This window comes from Orcinus orca, chromosome 6, assembly GCF_937001465.1.
Source record: "Orcinus orca chromosome 6, mOrcOrc1.1, whole genome shotgun sequence".
In the NCBI taxonomy this organism is placed as follows: Eukaryota; Metazoa; Chordata; class Mammalia; order Artiodactyla; family Delphinidae; genus Orcinus; species Orcinus orca.
Window position 1 is genome coordinate 51,073,198 of NC_064564.1, and position 22,235 is coordinate 51,095,432.

Genomic DNA, 22,235 nt, shown 5'->3' on the forward strand with positions numbered 1-22,235 from the left:
ATTGTTAGAGATAAAACTGTACTGCAGATAGTGTTGTGCTATGAGATTCCCAAAACTTTGATGCTTCCTGAGAATGAATTATTCACTCTGTACATATGAATTATTACATACAATTCACTCTGTACGTAAGATTTTTGATTTTTCTGGTATTTTTTGCATTTGATCAGTGGAGTTCTTTAGTGTGATAGTTATAAATCTATATTCACAGTATAATTTTAAAGATGCTGAGATTAACTTTTTTATTCACTGATAGTCTTGATTATATAGAAAAATGTATTTTCCTGTAAATATACTAATCACTACATTAAATTATGCTTATTTTTATCTCCAGTATAATTACTTTACACAAAAGTTAAATAACTTATCCACGTTCACATAAATTGTAAATGGTGGAGCAAAAATACGGATTTGGGCTAGTTTTCCTGAACGCTCAACTATTATGCTACATTTGTTTACAGTGTCTATCTCACAAACTAGGACATAAACACCATGAGGGTTGGGACTTGGTCTTGTTCCTGGTGTTATACCCCTCGGGATTCAGAATAGTGCACTCAATAAATATCTATTGATTGATGAATAAGTAAAAATATATAAATAGTATTTAGATGCTTTTGTCTTACAGAAGAATGTGGTGATTTGAACATTTAAGGGTATGTTTCTGAACTTCTCAACAAAAGTTTACAGGATCTAAAATAGTTTGGGATATCCTTTTAGTAATATAATAGTCTTTGAGGCTAAAACTAATTTATTTTTAAGATTGTAGAAATTCTCTCTATAGTTGAAGTATGATTTTTTTACTCCTTCAGTAGTTTATAACTAATTTGCTAGATGCCATTTATAAAGTAACAGTTTTAGTCATTGCTTAATCTGGAGTTCAGGATTCCCAAATAGAACATAAAAATGCAAAATATTTTTATTTTGTAGTTACCAAATTTTTGAGTTAACCACATTACCAATATGTTTAATTTGGCCTAAGTTACAGTGTTTTTACTGTGCTTTTATTCTGCCTGCTTGAGTTGCACTAAACATTACAAGACCATTCATTAGTAATTGTCATGTTCTCATAGGATTTGTTTAAAATGACAAAGTGCTAAGTTTTCCCAAGTGTAAAGCTCTAAATAACTGGTCAAACTATTATATGTAAAGAAAAGTAATAAATTTTAAAAGTCTATTCTTCAAAATTATTTTGGTGTTGATTTAGAAAATCAAGTAAGTTCTTGTTTTAAGGTTTAACTTTTCAGGAGAGGCTTTTTTTTTCTTTTTTTGAGAATGGACTATAACATAGACATTATGCGAGGGTGTAGCCTATAAAATAAGAAAGGTGAAAATGTCTTAGTGTTTCAGAACAAGGAATTTAGAATGACATTGTCTAGACTTTGATTTCATATCTGTAGGCAAGTCACTTTCACTTTGTAAAATGCAGTGTCCTTTGTAAAAGGCAGATAATAACAATAGCACTTCTTAGGGTCGTTATGGAGATTAAATGAGATGGCGTGTGTTTGGAACGTGGCACAAAGTAACTAATAAATATTGGCTTTTTACCAATTTAAGAATATCGCCCCCTAAATTCTCCCATTGTATTACCATTGAATGGTCAAGTTAGATTTAAATAACCATCAGATAATTTATTAATTAGACTGACATCGTATGGGAGGAGGACCTTCACATACCTTCCTGTATATATGTGGTTGTGTTTTGGGGGGCATGCTGATTGCTGATTTCTCCGCAGTCAGGTTACCATCACTAACATGCCACAGTCCCTCATGTGATGATTTTAAACAGCGTGAGTTTCTTTGTGCAGCTCCAGTCTCTCTCTTTTAGGAGAGTTTTCCCTCCCTACTCATTAGTTGAGGGGCAGCCTGAAATCAGGGATTGCCTGCAGCTCTGGAAACCAGGAGACTTGGGATATATATGTTTCCAGGTCTGCCACTAGTATGGGCAAGTCACTTAATTTCTCTGGTTCCCAGTTTCCTTATTTGTAAAAAGGTGGGGTTGGGCAAGTATCTAGCAGGGCCCTTAGAGAGCCATCTTATCAAAAGGTAGCTTATGTTCTCTCTTTCAGTAGTCAGCCATGTAATTAGAAATATGTGTATATGCATTCATGTGTGTATCTCCTGAGATTTTTGTCAAAAATTAGATAATTTTCCTAATTAGCAGGCACTGATCAAATGTAGGATTAGGCAGTGCCTAAATACTTGTTTGCTGCTAAGATCTTGTATCCGAAGGCTGCCGGGTGTCATAGCAGCAAGCTTGGATCATTCGGTAATTATCATTGCAGTTAAGTCTAATTTGTTATATAAATATGGTTAAATCAAGAAACTAGGGCATTGTAAAGAAAGACTGACAAAAGAAAAACAGCCATGTAGGTAGCTTCCATTGATTGACTAAGGTTTGAATCATATCTAATTTCCTTAGCCAAGCAAGGGCCCTCTTGACTCACCAATGTGGTTATAAACACGCTGATACAGCTTCTACATGTGGATTTCTGATCATGTGGCCCAATGTTGGCAAATCCTGGATTTCTCTGCACTAGGTGATTTTCCAGGACTAACAACCTATGATTCTAAGTCATAGATTATCCCAGTCTTTAGTCCTTGATCCGCTTTAAAAATAGACAGCTATTGAAAAATACAAAGCAGCCCTCATCTTCCTTTATCACTAACATGCTCCCTCAATCTCATGGATATTTTCCTTCGACCATTGTGAGGAAAGTAAAATGTTCTATTAAAAACAAACAAAAAACGCAGAGTGTACAAAGTATATTAATATGGCATAAGAAGGCACATTAGATTGGAAAGAGGAATGTATATTTTGAGGTCAGTAATGAGCTGAGCCATAAATGTGTGCATTCTTAATGATTTATAGATGCTTACTGACTTGGAAAAATATGAATTTGTTGAATTCTTTTCATTTTCCACTAGCTTATGTGGGTTAGGATTATATTATATCGCATCCCCTTTCTCCCTTTCTCCCACCTCCCACCCACCCCCACCAAAAAAACCTAAAAACAAAGCAAACCCCCCCAAACCCCCAAAACTACAGGGGCTTCCCTGTTGGATGAAATGGAAGTTTCTCAGCCTGTCATTCAAAACTCTTCACATCCCAGCCCCCAACACATTTTCAATTTTATCTCCTAGGATTCCCTTCTGTGCACCTCCTCTCTAGCCCCCAGGGGTTCTCCTTACTCCCCAGCACACTGTGTGTTTTCACACCTCTGCCTCTTTGCTCAGGCTGTTCCCTTGGCCTAGGATGCCCATTCTCCTATCCAGTCTACCTGACAAACCCCTGTCCATTCCTCAAGATCCAACTGAAATGTTGCCTGCCTCCATAAATCTTTTCCGCATCTTTTTCTCAGACAGGTATCTCCCTCCCCTGTGCTCCCATATATAGCCCTTTAAATGACAGCATTATTCACACTGTGTTACAGTTACTGCCCCACATTCTCCTACCATTGCTACCCTGTGTAGCAAGGACCATGCTTTCATTATATATGTAGTCTTAGCATCTGATACATAGTGGACACTCAATAAAAGCTTGTCAAAGTGAGTAAAAACCATGTGTGCATGTATCACAAGAAGGGACATGCCCTGATTCAGATGAAATATGTTATCTTTTTATTCATTACATATAATTTGGAGAATGCAGAAAAACAAAAAGGAAGAAATGAAATTCATCTGTAACCCTGCTCCCTCAGAGATCATGTTAACTGTGTAGTATATATATTTATAGTTAAAGCATACTTTTTTTTTTTTCTTTTTTTGGTGGTACACGGGCCTCTCACTGTTGTGGCCTCTCCTGTTGTGGAGCACAGGCTCCGGGCATGCAGGCTCAGCGGCCACGGCTCACGAGCCTAGCCGCTCCGCGGCATGTGGGATCTTCCCGGACCGGGGCACGAACCCATGTCCCCTGCATCAGCAGGCGGATGCTCAACCACTGCGCCCCCAGGGAAGCCCTTAAAGCATACTTTTAAGAGGAACTCTGGTTTTTAAAATTAGAAAATTACCTACCCGCTTAACAGATGATCCTAATTCTTGACTTTTCTCTTTCTTTGTTAGCTCACAGAGAGAATAATCATCCTCTTTGTGGTGATCACCAGTCAAGAGGAAGTCCAAGAGAAATACGTGGTGTGTGTTTTATTCATCTTTTGGAATCTATTGGATATGGTTAGGTAAGGAGGCAAAATAATCTCTTAAAACAAAGCCAGATTGCTTTCTACAGTGAAGCCAGTAATAGCTGCTTACATTTGGTTACTCTGAATGAGAGAAAAATACATAACCCCTTTTCATATTATTTTATCTTGATATGGAAATGTATTTTTAGTGCTTTCCATAATGGGCATATCAAAGATAATGGAAACCTACCATGGTATCAAGAGCAAATCATTGCATCAGGTTCCCAGCAGAAGACTTGGCGTACACCAATTTGGAATAAACCTCGCAGCTGTTGCTAATGAAAGGCGTTCTTTGCAATTGCTCTGGTATGTGTTACTTTAATAAGCAAAGCAAGATTTTTATTCTATCATAGTCACAATTTACAAAGTTGGTTTCTTGGAATTCAAGAGTATTATAAATATAGGGCCTTATCTCTCTGGGGAAAAAACACACCTCCACAAACATATTTGTATACAATTCCAGCGGGTTCAAATAACTGAAGTTCTTTCATGGACTCACTGGGAATCCTTGGACCTCAGGTTAAGAACCCTTGCTCCCGATGGTGTTATGTTTCCTTCTAATTCTAAAACTTTGTGTGTTATCTCTACCAGCAATGGTGTAAAATTGCTGAGCCCTTTGCTCAGTGGCTCACTTTGGAGAGGCTCCTAACTGCTACTTCAAGCTCTCACAAATGAGAACCGTCCCTCCTGCTTGAAAGATCTGGATGTGGATGGGTAACAAAAGAACCCTAGCATTTTAGCTGAGGTTATATAAATTCTTTATTATATTGTCAATAACTTGGCTGAGTTAAGATATTCTAAGTAGAATGAATTTAATGAAATATTTTGTTGAATTAAAGTGACTGTAATTCTTTGTTATATATAACTTAGTTATTTCTCACTTTTAACTGAAAGATTTGTGGACTTGGGGCAAACTTCAAGGAGTTTTGTAGCCCATGACTTTCTGTTTATGAGACATGGAGCCTTATTTGGGACTGTGGCTTTCTGATGTTTCATTCTCTGGTATGCCCAACTCTTTCAGTGTCGATTCAGTCTCAGATAAGCTCAGTAGACCCATTAGAGAACAAAGTGGTTTTGGCATTGAGAGTGGTATCGTGATGTGATGGAAAGAATTTTGGACATAGAAGTGGAAGATCTCAGTATGAACCTCACCTCCACTGCTATGTGATCTTGGGCAAATCACACAACCTTAAAAATAACAGCAATGCGATAATTCATGAACCTTAATATTCACCCTTTTAAAGTATAAAATTTGTTGATTTTAGTGTATTCAAAGACATGTGTAAAGACATCACCACTATCTAATTTGAGAACATTTTCATCACCCCCAAAAGAAGCCCCAAATCCATTAGCAGTCGCACCCAATTCCCTTTTCCTTCCAGCCCTGGCAGCCACTACCATACTGTCTGTATGGATTTGCCTATTCTGGACATTTCATATAAATGGAATCATATAATATGCACCTTTTGTGACTGGGTTCTTTCACTTAGCATAACGTTTTCAAGGTTCGTCCATGTTTTAACAGGTATCAGTATTTTATTTCTTTTTATGGCTGAATAATATTCCATTATATTGATATACCAATTTTTACTTATTCATTTATCAGTTGATGGACATTTGGGTTGTTTCTACTTTTTGGTCAGGAGGAATGCTGCTGTGAACATCCATGTACAAGCTTTTGTGTGCACATATGTTTTCATTTCTCTTAGGAGTGAAATTCCTAAGTACTGAACCTTTTTAAAACTCATTTTTTTCTCTGTAAAATGGGGGCAGAATTATCTTCCCAATTTACCATAGAATGACTTTTTGAAAAGCAACTTCCTCAACCTGATAAAAGCATCTGTGAAAACTCCACAGCTAACATAATGGTTAATATGAAAGACTGATCTTTCTTCCAAAGATAGGAATAAGACAACAATGTCTACTCTTGCCTCTTCTATTCAACATTGTACTGGAAGTTCTAGGCACGGCAGTTAGGCACGAAAATGATGTAAAAGCATCCACATTGGAAAGGAAGGAGTAAAATTATCTCTACTGGCAGATGACATGATCTTGTATATAAAAAATCATAAGGAATTGACTAAAAAATATTAGAATAAGCTAGTTCAGCAAAGTTGTAGAATACAAAATTAATACACAGTTGACCCTTGAACAACATAAGGGTTGGGGTGCTGACCCTCCGCACAGTTGAAAATCCACATATAACTTATAGTTGGCCCCTTGTATACAGGGTTCCTCTGTATCTTAGGTTCTGCATCTGGATTCAGCCAACCCCAGATAGTGTAGTACTGTAGTATTTACTATTGAAAAAAATCTGCATATAAGTGGACCCAGTTAGTTCAAACCTGTGTTGTTCAAGGGTCAGCTGTACAAAAATTAATTGTATTCTACACATTTGCAATGGCCTATCCTAAAATAAAATTAAGAAAACAAAACATCAAAAAATAAAGTACTTAGACATAAATTTAACAAAAGATGGGCAGAACTTGTACACTAAAAACTATAAAATACTGTGCAGAGAAATTAAAGAAGATCTAAATAAGTGGAAAGATATTCCGTGTTTATGGGTTGAAGACAATGTTTTTAAGATGGAACACTCCTCAAGCTGATCTACAGATTCAATGCAATACCTATCAGAATCCCAGCTGGCTTCTTTGCAGGAGTTGAGAAGCCGATCCTAAAACTCATATGGAAACCCAAGGAACCCAGAGTAGCCAAAACAATCTCAAAAAAGAACATAGTTGGAAGATTCACACTTCCCAATTTCAGAACTTACTACAAAGCAACCAGAGTTGCACACATCAAGAGTGTGATAATGGACATAAGGATATATTGTGGAATAGAATTGACAGTCCAGAGATGAACTCTCAAATTTATGGTCAATTGATTTTCGATAGGATGCCAAGGTCGTTCAATGGGGAAAAATAGTCTTTTGGTCAAACGGTGCTGGGACAGCTGGATATCCACATGCAAAGGAATGAATTTGGTCCTTTACTTTGCACCATACAAAAGTTAACTCAATGGTTCGAAAATCTAAATGGAAGAGATAGAACTATAAAACTCTTAGAAGAAAACATAGGGGTAAATGTTTTTGATCTTGGGTTTGACAATGGATTTTTAGATTTAATACCAAAAACACAAGCAACAACAAAAAGAGATACATTGGACTTCATCAGAAGTCATTTTTAAACATATGAAAAGATTCTTACCTACTCTTGTAATAGAAAAAAATCAAAGCAGTGAGATACCATTTTTCCCTTATATTGGTAAAGAACAAAAAGTTTGATAACATGCTATGTTTGGTGAGTGCTTGCACTGCTGATCTATATTATATATAGTATATATACACATAGGTAAGTATATGCAAAAATATTTTGGAAAGAATATATGAGAAATTGGCATTGGTCATTGCCTCTGAGGAGTGGAATTAGGGTCCTGGAATGAGAGAAAGATTTACTTTTCTGCATTCATGTTTTCAAGGTTTTGAATTTTGTTTTGCCATATGTATGCACTGCCTATTCCAGTAGTTCTAAGTATGGTCCCTGGACCAGTGGCATCAGCGTCACCTGGAACTTGTTTGTAATACAGATTCTCAGGTCCACTGAATCAGACACTCTGGAGGTAGGGCCTAACAATTTGTGCTTTAGCAAGCCCTCTGAGTGATGCTGATGTATGCTTAAGCTTGAGAAATGAAAAGATTTTGATTACTTCATCTATTACATCATAAAGGCAGGTTTAAAACCAACTCCTGTACCCAAAACAAGCTCCTAAGGCCAGTTCTTTAATTATTCACACAAGATGGCACATATTTTTTTTATTTTTAAAATTCATTACCTAGGTATTCACAAGTCTGTCTGTCTTAAAAACTTAGCCTGTGCATAAAATGGGCTTGGCTTCTGAGTGAAATTGAAGTCACTATTTGAGGAAACTTGTAACTGTAATTTGCTGGGGGATAAGATTTACATTTTTCTCTCTTCCCTCTATCCGTGATCCACCCCATAAGACAAGCCAGACTGACACGGTTCCTCTCTCTCCATTATTTACCTCTTCTCCTGCTTACATTACAGGAAATAAAGTAAGGAATTTGCATACTCTCCAGTTTTATCTGTGTATTCAATTACACAGTAAGGTATTCTCCTATTTCCCAGACATCAGCAGCAAATGATGTTTATGAGCAAACTTGTCTCCTTTCAGGTACACTTACAGCATGTTATCAGTCATTGGAATATCCTATGCTGTCTTGACATGGCTCAGTCAAACACTATGGATGCCAATTTATCCTTTGTGTGTTCTCGCTGAAGGTAAGAAAAGAGTGACTTTTCTGTATTGCTTACTGGCAAAAGCAATCCTATTATGATGATTCACAAAACTTTTTGATGATTAAGTTACTATTTTTGCTACTGTTCAGCTGACTAGGTGTTATCTTTCCTGGCATACTTCCCTTGATGCAAAGAAGCAAAACATTAAAATGTCAAGTTAAGGGGGAAGCAGCTCTGCACAGTAGACAAAATATTGGATGAGGAATGAGGACATCTGAGGGCCTTTAACTTCATTAACTTGCTGAGTTTGGGTAAATCATTTAACCTCTCTAAGTCTGTTTACTCATCCAAAGGGGATTTAACATTTAGTGACTCAGTGATTATTTGTAATGCATAGAAATTCAGTTCCCCCTTGGCTGGACTAGCCTTCCCACTTACCGTCTACCATGCTGCCTACTCTCTGCCAGTGACAGTTAACTCTACCTTTAGACGAGTCATTGGTTTCTCAGGGAAGCGTTCCTCAATTTCCTAATCAGTATTAATTCCCCCAATGAATCTCTTTTGTAAGACCTATCTTAGTTGTAATTAGACATTTGTGTGATTCTTTGATTAATGTCTATTTCCTTGTCTAGCCTCTAAGCTCCATGGGGATCTGGGGTTGTCTTTGTTTCTTTCTTCCTTTGTCTTATGCACCCAATATACATGCTCAATAAACAATGAATTATTAAATACAATGTGAAGTAGGCTAATTACTTAGCCTAAATGTAAACCTAAAGCTTAAACTCAAATAATTAAAAGCATCAATTTGCAAAGAGCTTGAGGATATTTGGGGAGTATATGCTTCCCTCTGTAATGGATTTAGCAGACTGGTAGGGAACTCTGAAACAGACATGATAAAAGTTTTTGAAAACCAAAGGCATAAAGAAATTAAGAGGGTACATGTTAAGTAACTAAGGGAAAACATACAGAAATATTTAACATAAAATGATGGTGATGTTGGCAGTAATTATAAAGTATATATGATATAACCACACGTTGTCTATCTACCAGTGAGCAGAGAAAAGGAGGTTATATTATAGTAAATCACGTTAGACATAATTTTAAAATCTGTTTTGTTTCCAAATAGACTATGCCAAAAGAATCTAGGGAATAATCTTCTTGAAAACCATAAAAAATGGATTGGCCATTTATTTGAGAACAAAATCCATCTCTCATTGAAACATTTATTTATTAAGTACATTCATTTGTTAGATAATATGAAAACTACTATAAAGAATATATAAAGGAATAAAGTAGCAATATGACTAATATTTTCCTAAAAATAGGGATGAATAAATATATAGGAAACTTTTCTTTTTATTCCATAATTGTAAACATTCTCCTTTCTTAGGAAAGCCATGTTTATATATAGTTGCCATAAAATGCATATTCTTTTATTAAAATTAGTTTCATAAACTTATTCTTGCAATTAAAAAACAAAGTCTATCCAGAAAAATTTTGAAAGCACATATAACAAAATATCAATAATGATTAATTCTGGGTGGTAGAGCGTAGTAATTTTATCTTTATATATTTCTATATATTTCAAATGTCCCAAAGTGTAAAAACATGTAGTTAAGAAAACCTGCTTGACTTTTGATAATTCTAATATCTTTTAATAACTATAGTTTCCCATCTGATAATATAAGACAAAAACCAAGTTCATATTCATAATCAAATCAACTATACTAATAAAATGCCAGAGACTTAGGTGCTGCCCATGGAAATCTTAGATGGCATGCTTTAGTGTCAGTTGCAGACTCTGTGCCGATTCCACTGTCTGGTTCTAACAGCTGTGGGTGCCTGAGTTTTCCTCTGTCTTTTTAAAAAAAGAAATTAAAAAATAATAATTTTAGACTCACAATAAGTTGCAAAAACAGTGCATTGTTTCCATGTACCTTCGCTCAGTTACCCTGATGAGAACATCTTATATAACCATAGTACATTATCATTTTATTCCATGAAATGTTATACAAAGTCTATACATGGGACACAATTTCATAGAATGTCCATCTCTTTTTATTTGACATGAGCCTCCTCCCTCAAAATAATTTAGGCCAGCATTTCTCACATGATTCCTCAGAATTTTTATTAAGTACTGCTGGGATGGGGAGGAAGAAAGAGCTATTCCAAGACCAGTTAAGCTGAGGAAATGGGTGAAACCAGTTTCTTTATTGCAGAACTTGACAGAATCTCTGCTATACCAATGCGTGTTATGAAACTCCAAGAGGAGAATAGATGAAGCATTTTCCATGTTCATTCGTCTGTAACCCCTACTTGTGGCTAAGAGGACAGGTATTTTGAGATACAATTTTTGGTACGAACTACTATGTATAAAATAAATAAGCTGCAAGGATATATTATACAGCACAGGGAATATAGCCGATATTTTATATTAACTATAAATGGAGTATAGCCTTTAAAAATTGTGAATCACTCTGTTGTACACTGGAAGCTTATATTGTACATCAACTATACCTCAGTAAAAAAAAGAAACACTGTAAACTATTTTTGTGTAGGCATAATAAAGTAAAAAATGGACAAAATTCAAGAAATCACACTGCTATAATGGCCTTGCCAATCTGATCAGCGGATTTCTATATCAAACTATAGCTTTGGCAAAAGGATTCAGCAATTATCACAAAATGGTCGTTATCAAATTCAGAATATCCTTCAACTATGCATACATATATACACATCTCTGTAGCAAGTTAAGGAGGGAAACCTTCATGATTCCTTTTTTCTTTAAACAGCATTTGCCATCTATCAGTCACTGCCTTATTTTGAATCATTTGGCACTTACTCCACAAAGCTGCCCTTTGACTTATCCATCTATTTCCCATATGTGCTGAAAATATATCTCATGATGCTCTTTATAGGTAAGTGGCTTTTCTGTTTTGTTTTGTTTTTGCATTCTTTCTGTGCTTTTTGGTTTGTGCTGCCATCTACCTTAGTAGAAAGGTCTGTAAACATGGGAGAGATGGAAAAAGAGGGCTGACATGACGAACTAGACCTTGTTAGTAAAATATTTAGAAGTTATAATGCTTTTTGCAGGTCATCATGAGATCAAATATATCACTGTTTGCAGTGTATGAACAAAAACAGTTTTACTAGCAGAAAATGTAACTGCTTTGTGTATGAAATATAAAAGTTTTCACCACAAACACAAGCATCTACAAAGAAAATCTAGATGTCAAACTAAGTGAACTTGGCTATTTCTGGATTTCCCATTTATATCTGTTTTGTTTCCTGTTTGCTTGCCCTTATGTGCTAGCATTTTCTAGCAGGCCAGTGGGAATAGGTGCTAAAGGCTCAAGAAAAATATATAGGACAAAAACTTACAGTTGAGAAAATCTAATCAATTAATTAATTTGTCCAGAAAATTGGGAAACAGACTTCTGTTGTTAAATTTTAGTTTCTCCAGCTCTAACCTTCACAAGTCCTTCACAAGTCCTTAAGGTAATTATTACCTCTAGAAGATAACAACTATCAGGTATGTAAGAACAACACATAAAAGAGAAGACAAATGTAAAACTTTAGGGGAAGTGGAGAGAGCTAAAGAAAAGTTCCTTCCTTGCAATAAACAGAACAGTAAGGTGGAGGAGTTTGCTTTACTTCTCCTTCTGCAGAAAATCTGGACACTCTTTAAGTATTCCTTCTTTGAGTTTCCTTTGCAAGTGCCTTCTCCCTGGACTCCAGGCAGCACTCTGTATTTCAAAACCATGGTTCTTTCCACAGAGATGGTTAATCAGTCTTAATTTTTGCCATTTCTTTCTCCACATCAGGTATGTATTTTACCTATAGTCATCTTTACTCAGAAAGAAGAGACGTCGTCAGAGTCTTTCCCATTAAAAAGAAGAAAATGTGAAGCATGGCACTCTGATGTGACATAATAAAGGAGAGGCTGTGGATTCAGCTGCAGTAAACACAACACAGGTGGAAAAATACCTAGTATTTCATAAAAATCCATGACATGAAATAATTGCTCTCCTCCCCAAAACTCTTGACATATACAGCAGTCTGTGTTTCTTACATGTTGTTTTTAGTATGAATACTCTTCATGACCTGTTTCACCAAAGCTGTGAATTTTACACAAGTTAAGTTTATATTGTGTGAAACCTGATTATTTTCCTGTAAGGTTAATGAGAAATAGGATTTTAACTGGAGTAGATTCTGTTAAACCAAGAAACCAAAGTTGTTAACCTAAATTACATCTATTTACATATATTTCTTTTCACTTCTGAGTTCCCAAGCAGCAGCTGATCTGTGGGAGGGGAGTGATGTGTAATATGTTCTGTATTTTTCTAGAATAACTTATTTTATAGACAGATGTCCCTGTCCCCAGACCCACCTTAAACATTAGACACACTTAGAACTTTAAACATTTTTCCAAACCCTGAAAGAGTATTTGTTAATACTACACAAGTTATTTGGACTTTGATGGTTTAAAAGAGAGCCCTGAGGAAAACAGAATAGACCTTCATTTTCACAAATAATGCCCCATATTCCTTTTTAAAAAAATCTAATCAAGCCATATACATACCTTAAAGGAGATAAAAGGTACAAAAATATAGTAAATCATTTAAATAAGGCAAGAAAATTGAGAACCAGTGATGCTTCAGATTATTTATTACTGAATTATTATTGCTAATTGCTATAAATCACATATAAGTCATCACTTCTACTTTTGAAAAATGCTCCTTCCTTTGAAGTTCTAAAATATATGTGAATAATTGACTAATAGAATAATTTCTGTACCTTCAGTATATCATTCACTTTTCTTGAGAGAATTATAGAATCTCATTATCCAGTAAGTATATAAAAAGGGTACTAAATATTTTGTGACAATAAGAACCAGGTAATGGAAATGTAATTATAAAAGATGGGTAATCTTATTTCCACTAAATAAAACATATGAAAAGAAACAATTGAGTATTAATAAAGATAGCTGATGTCTTTATAAAGTTAGTATATTTGGAACTTTAAAATAAGTATTAAAATTATCCTTTTAAGCTGTACATTTTATTTTGCTTTTGTTTTTATTGAAGTATAGTTGACTTACAATATTATGTTAGTTCAAGTGTACAGCATAGTGATTCAGTATTTTTGAAGATTATATGCCATTATAGGTTGTTATAAGATAATGGGTATAATTCCCTGTGCTATAGAGTATATCCTTTTTGCTTAACTATTTTATATATAGTAGTTTGTATCTGTTAATCCCATACGCTTAATTTGTCCCTTCTTCCATACCTCTCCTCTTTGGTAACCACAAGTTTGTTTCCTATGCCTGTGAGTCTATTTCTGTTTTGCATATACATTCATTTGTATTATTTGTTAGATTCCACATACAAGTGATATCATAGTGTTTGTCTTTCTCTGTCTGACTTACTTCAGTAAGTATAATATTCTCCAGGTCCATACACGTTGCTGCAGGTGGTAGAATTTCATTCTTTTATGGTTAAGTAATAGTCCATTTTATATGTATAGTGCATCTTCTTAATCATTTGTTGGTGGGCATTTGGGTTGCTTCCATGTCTTGGCTATTGTAAATAGTGCTGCCTGCTATGAACATTGGGGTGCATGTATTTTTTCGATTTAGTGTTTTCGTTTTTTCTGGATATATACACAAGAGTGGAATTGCTGGGTCATGTGGTAGTTCTATTTTTAATTTTTCTAAGGAACCTCCATACTCTTTTCTATAGTGGCTGCACCAATTTGCATTCCTACCAATGGTGTTCGAGGGGTTCCCTTTTCTCCACATCCTCGCCAACATTTGTTACTTGTAGACTTTTTGATGATGACCATTCTGACTGGTGTGAGGTGATGTCTCATTGTGGTTTTGATTTGCATTTCTCTAATAAGTAGTGATGTTGAGCATCTTTTCATGTGCCTGTTAGTCATCTGTATGTCTTCTTAGAAAAACCTCTATTCAAGTCCTGCCAATTTTTTGATTGGATTGTTTTTTGGGATGTTGAGTTGTATGAGCTGTTTGTATATTTTGGATATTGACCCCTTGTCAGTCACATCATTTGCAAATATTTCCTCCCATTGAGTAGGTTGTCTTTTCATTTTGTTGATGGTTTCCTTTCCTGTGCAAAAGCCTTTAAGTTTAATTAGGTCCCATTTGTTTATTTTTGCTTTTGTTTTCTTTGCTTTAGGAGAAAGCAAAAAATATTGCTATGATTTATGTCAAAGAGTGTTCCGCCTATGTTTTCTTCTAGGAGTTTTATGGTTTCCAGTCTTACGTTTAGGTCTTTAATCCATTTTGAGCTTATTTTTGTAATGGTGTGAGGAAATGTTCTAATCTCATTGTTTTACATGTAGCTGTCCATTTTCTCCAGCACCACTTATTAAAGAGAGTGTCTTTTCTCCACTGTATATTCTTGCCTCCTTTGTCATAGATTAATTGACCATAACTGCATGGGTTTATGTCTGGGCTCTCTGTTCTGTCCATTGATCTGTGTGTCTTTTTTGTGCCAGTACCATGAGGTTTTTTTTTTTACATCTTTATTGGAGTATAATTGCTTTACAATGGTGTGTTAGTTTCTGCTTTATAACAAAGTGAATCAGTTATACATATACATATGTTCCCATATCTCTTCCCTCTTGCATCTCCCTCCCTCCCACCCTCCCTATCCCACCCCTCTAGGTGGTCACAAAGCACCGAGCTGATCTCCCTGTGCTATGGGGCTGCTTTCCACTAGCTATCTATTTTATGTTTGGTAGTGTATGTATGTCCATGCCTCTCTCCTGCTTTGTCACAGGTTACCCTTCCGCCTCCCCATATCCTTAAGTTCATTCTCTAGTAGGTCTCTGTCTTTATTCCTGTCTTACCCCTGTGTTCTTCATGACATTATTTTTCTCTTCTTAAATTCCATATATATGTGTTAGCATACGGTATTTGTCTTTCTCTTTCTGACTTAATTCACTCTGTATGACAGACTCTAGGTCCAACCACCTCATTACAAATAGCTCAATTTCGTTTCCTTTTATGGCTGAGTAATATTCCATTGTATATATGTGCCACATCTTCCTTATCCATTCATCCCATGATGGACACTTAGGTTGTTTCCATCTCCGGGCTGTTGTAAATAGAGCTGCAATGAACATTTTGGTACATGACTCTTTTTGAATTATGGTTTTCTCAGGGGATATGCCCAGTAGTGGGATTGCTGGGTCATATGGTAGTTCTATTTGTAGTTTTTTAAGGAACCTCCATACTGTTCTCCATAGTGGCTGTACCAATTCACATTCCCACCAGCAGTGCAGGAGTGTTCCCTTTTCTCCACACCTTCTCCAGCATTTATTGTTTCTAGAGTTTTTGATGATGGCCATTCTGACTGGTGTAAGATGATATCTCATTGTAGTTTTGATTGGCATTTCTCTAATGATTAATGATGTTGAGCATTAATGATTAATGATGTTGAGCATACTTATACATTTTGGAGATTAATCCTTTGTCAGTTGCTTCATTTGCAAATATTTTCTCCCATTCTGAGGGTTGTCTTTTGGTCTTGTTTATGGTTTCCGTTTCTGTGCAAAAGCTTTTAAGTTTCATTAGGGCCCATTTGTTTATTTTTGTTTTTATTTCCCTTTCTCTAGGAGGTGGGTCAAAAAGGATCTTGCTGTGATTTATGTCATAGAGTGTTCTGCCTATGTTTTCCTCTAAGAGTTTGATAGTTTCTGGCCTTACATTTAGGTCTTTAATCCATTTTGAGCTTATTTTTGTGTATGGTGTTAGGGAGTGATCTAATCTCATACTTTTACATGTACCTGTCCAGTTATCCCAGCACCACTTATTGAAGAGGCTGTCCTTTCTCCACTGTACATTCCTACCTCCTTTATCAAAGATAAGGTGACCATATATGCATGGGTTTATCTCTGGGCTTTCTATCCTGTTCCATTGATCTATGTTTCTGTTTTTGTGCCAGTACCATACTGTCTTGATTACTGTAGCTTTGTAGTATAGTCTGAAGTCAGGGAGCCTGATTCCTCCAGCTCCGTTTTTCGTTCTCAGGATTGCTTTGGCTATTCTTGGTCTTTTGTGTTTCCATACAAATTGTGAAATTTTTTGTTCTAGTTCTGTGAAAAATGCCAGTGGTAGTTTGATAGGGATTGCATTGAATCTGTAGATTGCTTTGGGTAGTAGGGTCATTTTCACAATGTTGATTCTTCCAAGAACATGGTATATCTCTCCATCTATTTGTATCATATTTAATTTCTTTCATCAGTGTCTTATAATTTTCTGCATAGAGGTCTTTTGTCTCCTTAGGTAGGTTTATTCCTAGGTATTTTATTCATTTTGTTGCAGTGGTAAATGGGAGTGTTTTCTTGATTTCACTTTCAGAGTTTTCATCATTAGTGTATAGGAATGCCAGAGATTTCTGTGCATTAATTTTGTATCCTGCTACTTTACCAAATTCATTGATTAGCTCTAGGAGTTTTCTGGTAGCATCTTTAGGATTCTCTATGTATAGTATCATGTCATCTGCAAACAGTGACAGCTTTACTTCTTCTCTTCCGATTTGGATTCCTTTTCCTTTTCTTCTCTGATTACTGTGGCTAAAACTTCCAAAACTATGTTGAATAAGAGTGGTGAGAGTGGACAACCTTGTCGTTCCTGATCTTAGTGGAAATGCTTTCAGTTTTTCACCATTGAGGACGACGTTGGCTGTGGGTTTGTCATATATGGCCTTTATTATGTTGAGGAAAGTTCCCTCTATGCCTACTTTCTGCAGGGTTTTTATAATAAATGGGTGTTGAATTTTGTTGAAAGCTTTCTCTGCATCTATTGAGATGATCATATGGTTTTGCTCCTTCAATTTGTTAATATGGTGTATTAGGTCGATTGATTTGCGTATATTGCAGAATCCTTGCATTCCTGGAGTAAACCCCATTGGATCATGGTGTATGATCCTTTTAATGTGCTGTTGGATTCTGTTTGCTAGTATTTTGTTAAGGATTTTTGCATCTATGTTCATCAGTGATATTGGCCTGTAGTTTTCTTTCTTTGTGACGTCCTTGTCTGGTTTTGGTATCAGGGTGATGATGGCCTCATAGAAAGCGTTTGGGAGTGTTCCTCCCTCTGCTATATTTTGGAAGAGTTTGAGAAGGATAGGTGTTAGCTCTTGTCTAAATGTTTGATAGAATTGGCCTATGAAGCCATCTGGTCCTGGGCTTTTGTTTGTTGGAAGATTTTTAATCACAGTCTTAATTTCAGTGCTTGTGATTGATCTGTTCATATTTTCTATTTCTTCCTGATTCAGTCTTGGCAGGTTGTGCATTTTTAAGAATTTGTCCATTTCTTCCAGGTTGTCCATTTTATTGTCATAGAGTTGCTTGTAGTAATCTCTCATGATTTTTTGTATTTCTGCAGTGTCGGTTGTTACTTCTCCTTTTTCATTTCTAATTGTATTGATTTGAGTCTTCTCCCTTTTTTTCTTAATGAGTCTGGCTAATGGTTTATCAATTTTGTTTATCTTCTCAAAGAACCAGCTTTTAGTTTTATTGATCTTTGCTATCGTTTCCTTCATTTCTTTTTCATTTATTTCTGATCTGATCTTTATGATTTCTTTCCTTCTGCTAACTTTGGGGGTTTTTTGTTCTTCTTTCTCTAATTGCTTTAGGTGAAAGGTTAGGTTGTTTATTCGAGATGTTTCCTGTTTCTTAAGGTAGGATTGTATTGCTATAAACTTCCCTCTTAGAACTGCTTTTGCTGCATCCCATAGGTTTTGGGTCGTCGTGTCTCCATTGTCATTTGTTTCTAGGTATTTTTTAATTTCCTCTTTGATTTCTTCAGTGATCACTTCGTTATTAAGTAGTGTATTGTTTATCCTCCATGTGTGTGTTTGTGTTTTTTACAGATCTTTTCCTGTAATTGATATCTAGTCTCCTAGCGTTGTGGTTGGAAAAGATACTTGATACAATTTCAATTTTCTTAAATTTACCAAGGCTTGATTTGTGACCCAAGATATGATCTATCCTGGAGAATGTTCCATGAGCACTTGAGAAAAATGTGTATTCTGTGGTTTTTGGATGGAATGTCCTATAACTATATATCAATTAAGTCCGTCTTGTTTAATGTATCATTTAAAGCTTGTGTTTCTTTATTTATTTTCATTTTGGATGATCTGTCCATTGGTGAAAGTGGGGTGTTAAAGTCCCCTATTATGAATGTGTTACTGTCGATTTCCCCTTTTCTGGCTGTTAGTATTTGCCTTATGTGTTGAGGTGCCCCTATATTGGGTGCATAAATATTTACAATTGTTATATATTCTTCTTGGATCGATCCCTTGATCATTATGTAGTGTCTTTCTTTGTCTCTTATAATAGTCTTTATTTTAAAGTCTATTTTGTCTGATATGAGAATTGCTACTCCAGCTTTCTTTTGGTTTCCAATTGCATGGATTATCTTTTTCCATCCCCTCACTTTCAGTCTGTTTGTGTTTCTAGGTCTGAAGTGGGTCTCTTGTAGACAGCATATATATGGGTCTTGTTTTTGTATGCATTCAGCCAATCTGTGTCTTTTGGTGGGAGCATTTAGTCCATTTACATTTAAGGTAATTATCGATATGTATGTTCCTATTCCAATTTTCTTAATTGTTTTGGGTTCGTTATTGTAGGTCTTTTCTTTCTCTTGTGTTGTTTGCCTTGAGAAGTTCCTTTAGCATTTGTTGTAAAGCTGGTTTGGTGGTGCTGAACTCTCTCAGCTTTTGCTTGTCTGTAAAGGTTTTAATTTCTCCATCAAATCTGAATGAGATCCTTGCTGGGTAGAGTAATCTTGGTTGCAGGTTTTTCTCCTTCATCACTTTAAATATGTCCTGCCAGTCCCTTCTGGCTTGCAGAGTTTCTGCTGAAAGATCAGCTGTTAACCTTATGGGGATTCCCTTGTATGTTATTTGTTGTTTTTCCCTTGCTGCTTTTAATATGTTTTCTTTGTATTTAATTTTTGACAGTTTGATTAGTATGTGTCTTGGTGTATTTCTCCTTGGATTTATCCTGTATGGGACTCTCTGTGCTTCCTGGACTTGATTAACTATTTCCTTTCCCATATTAGGGAAGTTTTCAACTATAATCTCTTCAAATATTTTCTCAGTCCCTTTCTGTTTCTCTTCTTCTTCTGGAACCCTTATAATTCGAATGTTGGTGCGTTTAATGTTGTCCCAGAGGTCTCTGAGACTGTCCTCAGTTCTTTTCATTCTTTTTTCTTTATTCTGCTCTGCAGTAGTTATTTCCACTATTTTATCTTCCAGGTCACTTATCTGTTCTTCCGCCTCAGTTATTCTGCTATTGATCCCATCTAGAGTATTTTTCATTTCATTTATTGTGGTGTTCATCATTGCTTGTTTCATCTTTAGTTCTTGTATGTCCTTGTTAAATGTTTCTTGCATTTTCTCTATTCTATTTCCAAGATTTTGGATCATCTTTATTATCATTATTCTGAATTCTTTTTCAAGTAGACTGTCAATTTGCTCTTCATTTGTTAGGTCTGGTGGGTTTTTATCTTGCTCCTTCATCTGCTGTGTGTTTTTCTGTCTTCTCATTTTGCTTATCTTACTGTGTTTGGGGTCTCCTTTTTTCAGGCTGCAGGTTCATAGTTCCCGTTGTTTGTGGTGTCTGTCCCCAGTGGCTAAGGTTGGTTCAGTGGGTTGTGTAGGCTTCCTGGTGGAGGGGACTAGTGCCTGTGTTCTGGTGGATGAGGCTGGATCTTGTGTTTCTGGTGGGCAGGTCCACGTCTGGTGGTGTGTTTTAGGGTGTCTGTGAACTTATTATGATTTTAGGCAGCCTCTCTGCTAATGGGTGGGGTTGTGTTCCTATCTTGCTAGTTGTTTGGCATAGGGTGTCCAGCACTGTAGCTTGCTGGTCGTTGAGTGAAGCTGGGTACTGGTGTTGAGATGGAGATCTCTGGGAGATTTTCGCTGTTTGATATTATGTGGAGCTGGGAGGTCTCTTGTTGACCAGTGTCCTGAAGTTGGCTCTCCCACGTCAGAGGCACAGCACTGACTCCTGGCTGCAGCACCAAGAGTCTTTCATCCACATGGCTCAGAATAAAAGGGAGAAAAAGTAGAAAGAAAGAAAGAAAGAGAGAGAGAGAGAGAGAGAGAGAAAGAGAGGGAGGGAGGGAGGAAGGAAGGAGGGAAGGAAAGAAAGAAAGAAAGAAAAAGTAACAAGATAAAATGAAGATAAAATAAAGTTATTAAAATAAAAAAAAGAATTAAGAAAAACAATTTTTTTAAAGAAAGAACAAACAAAAAAACCCAAAAAAAACAAAAACAAAAAAACGGATGGATAGAATCCTAGGACAAATGGTGGAAGCAAAGCTATACAGACAAAATCTCACACAGAAGCATACACATACACACTCACAAAAAGAGAAAAAGGGGAAAAAATAATAAATCTTGCTCTCAAAGTCCACCTCCTCAATTTTGGATGATTTGTTGTCTATTCATGTATTCCACAGATGCAGGGTACATCAAGTTGATTGTGGAGCTTTAATCCGCTGCTTCTGAGGCTGCTGGGAGAGATTTCCCTTTCTCTTCTTTGTTCTCACAGCTCCTGGGACTCAGCTTTGGATTTGGCCCCGCCTGTGTGTGCATGTAGGTCGCTGGAGGGTGTCTGTTCTTCGCTCAGACAGGATGGGGTTAAAGGAGCAGCTTCTTCGGGGACTCTGGCTCACTCAGGCCAGGGGGAGGGAGGGGTACAGAGTGCGGGGTGAGCCTGCGGCGGCAGAGGCCAACATGACGTTGCACCAGCCTGAGGCGCGCTGTGCTTCCCCTTCTCCCGGGGAAGTTGTCCCTGGATCCCGGGACCCTGGCAGTGGCAGGATGCACAGGCTCCCCGGAAGGGAGGTGTGGAGAGTGACCTGTGCTCGCACACAGGCTTCTTGGTGGAGGCAGCAGCAGCCTTAGCGTCCTGTGCCCATCTCTGAGGTCCGCACTTTTAGCCGCGGCTTGCGCCCGTCTCTGGAGCTCCTTTAAGCAGCACTCTTAATCCCCTCTCCTTGCACACCAGGAAACAAGGAGGGAAGAAAAAGTCTCTTGCCTCTTTGGCAGGTCCAGACTTTTCCCCAGACTCCCTTCTGGCTAGCCGTGGTGCACTAACCCTCTGCAGGCTGTGTTCACACCGCCAACCCCAGTCCTCTCCCTGCGCTCTGACTGAAGCCCGAGCCTCAGCTCCCAGAGCCGCCCACCCCAGAGGGTGAGCAGAGAAGCCTCTCGGGCTGGTGAGTGCCGGTCAGCACTGATCCTCTGTGCGGGAATCTCTCCGCTTTGCCCTCTGCACCCCTGTTGCTGTGCTCTCCTCCACGGCTCCGAAGCTTTCCCTCTCCGCCACCTGCAGTCTCTGCCTGCGAAGGGGCTTCCTAGTGTGTGGAAACCTTTCCTTCTTCACAGCTCCCTCCCACTGGTGCAGGTCCCACCCCTACCCTTTTGTCTCTGTTTATTCTTTTTCCTTTTGCCCTACCCAGGTACGTGGGGACTTTCTTGCCTTTTGGAAGGTCTGAGGTCTTCTGCCAGCGTTCAGTAGGTGTTCTGTAGGAGTTCCAAGTGTAGATGTATTTCCGGTGTATCTGTGGAGGGGAAGGTGATCTCTGCGTCTTACTCTTCCACCATCTTCCCCTCGTCCCCCATGATGTTTTGATTATTGGAGCTTTGTAGTATAGTCCGAAGTCCTGTGGGGTGATACCTCCGGCTTTGTTTTTTTCTTCAATATTGCTTTGGCAATTTGGGGTCTTTTGTCGTTCCATATTAATTTTAGGATTATTT

At 37.1% G+C, this 22,235-nt stretch overlaps 1 protein-coding gene across 2 annotated transcripts in view; it reads left to right on the forward strand.

Annotated features, from left to right (window-relative positions):
* The window catches only part of HACD4 (3-hydroxyacyl-CoA dehydratase 4), a 22,772-nt gene extending 9,285 nt beyond the window's left edge, over positions 1-13,487 (forward strand). Inside the window, exons 4-7 of one of the 2 annotated variants that reach the window (XM_004286218.3) lie at positions 4,056-4,168; positions 8,366-8,472; positions 11,223-11,348; positions 12,255-13,487. In XM_004286218.3, the coding sequence (XP_004286266.2) occupies positions 4,056-4,168; positions 8,366-8,472; positions 11,223-11,348; positions 12,255-12,337 (429 nt within the window). In that variant the 3' untranslated portion in view covers positions 12,338-13,487. The remainder of the gene's footprint in view (positions 1-4,055; positions 4,169-8,365; positions 8,473-11,222; positions 11,349-12,254) is intronic. The other variant, XM_033417335.2, reaches the window with a different exon arrangement.
* Positions 13,488-22,235: the final 8,748 nt, after the last annotated feature.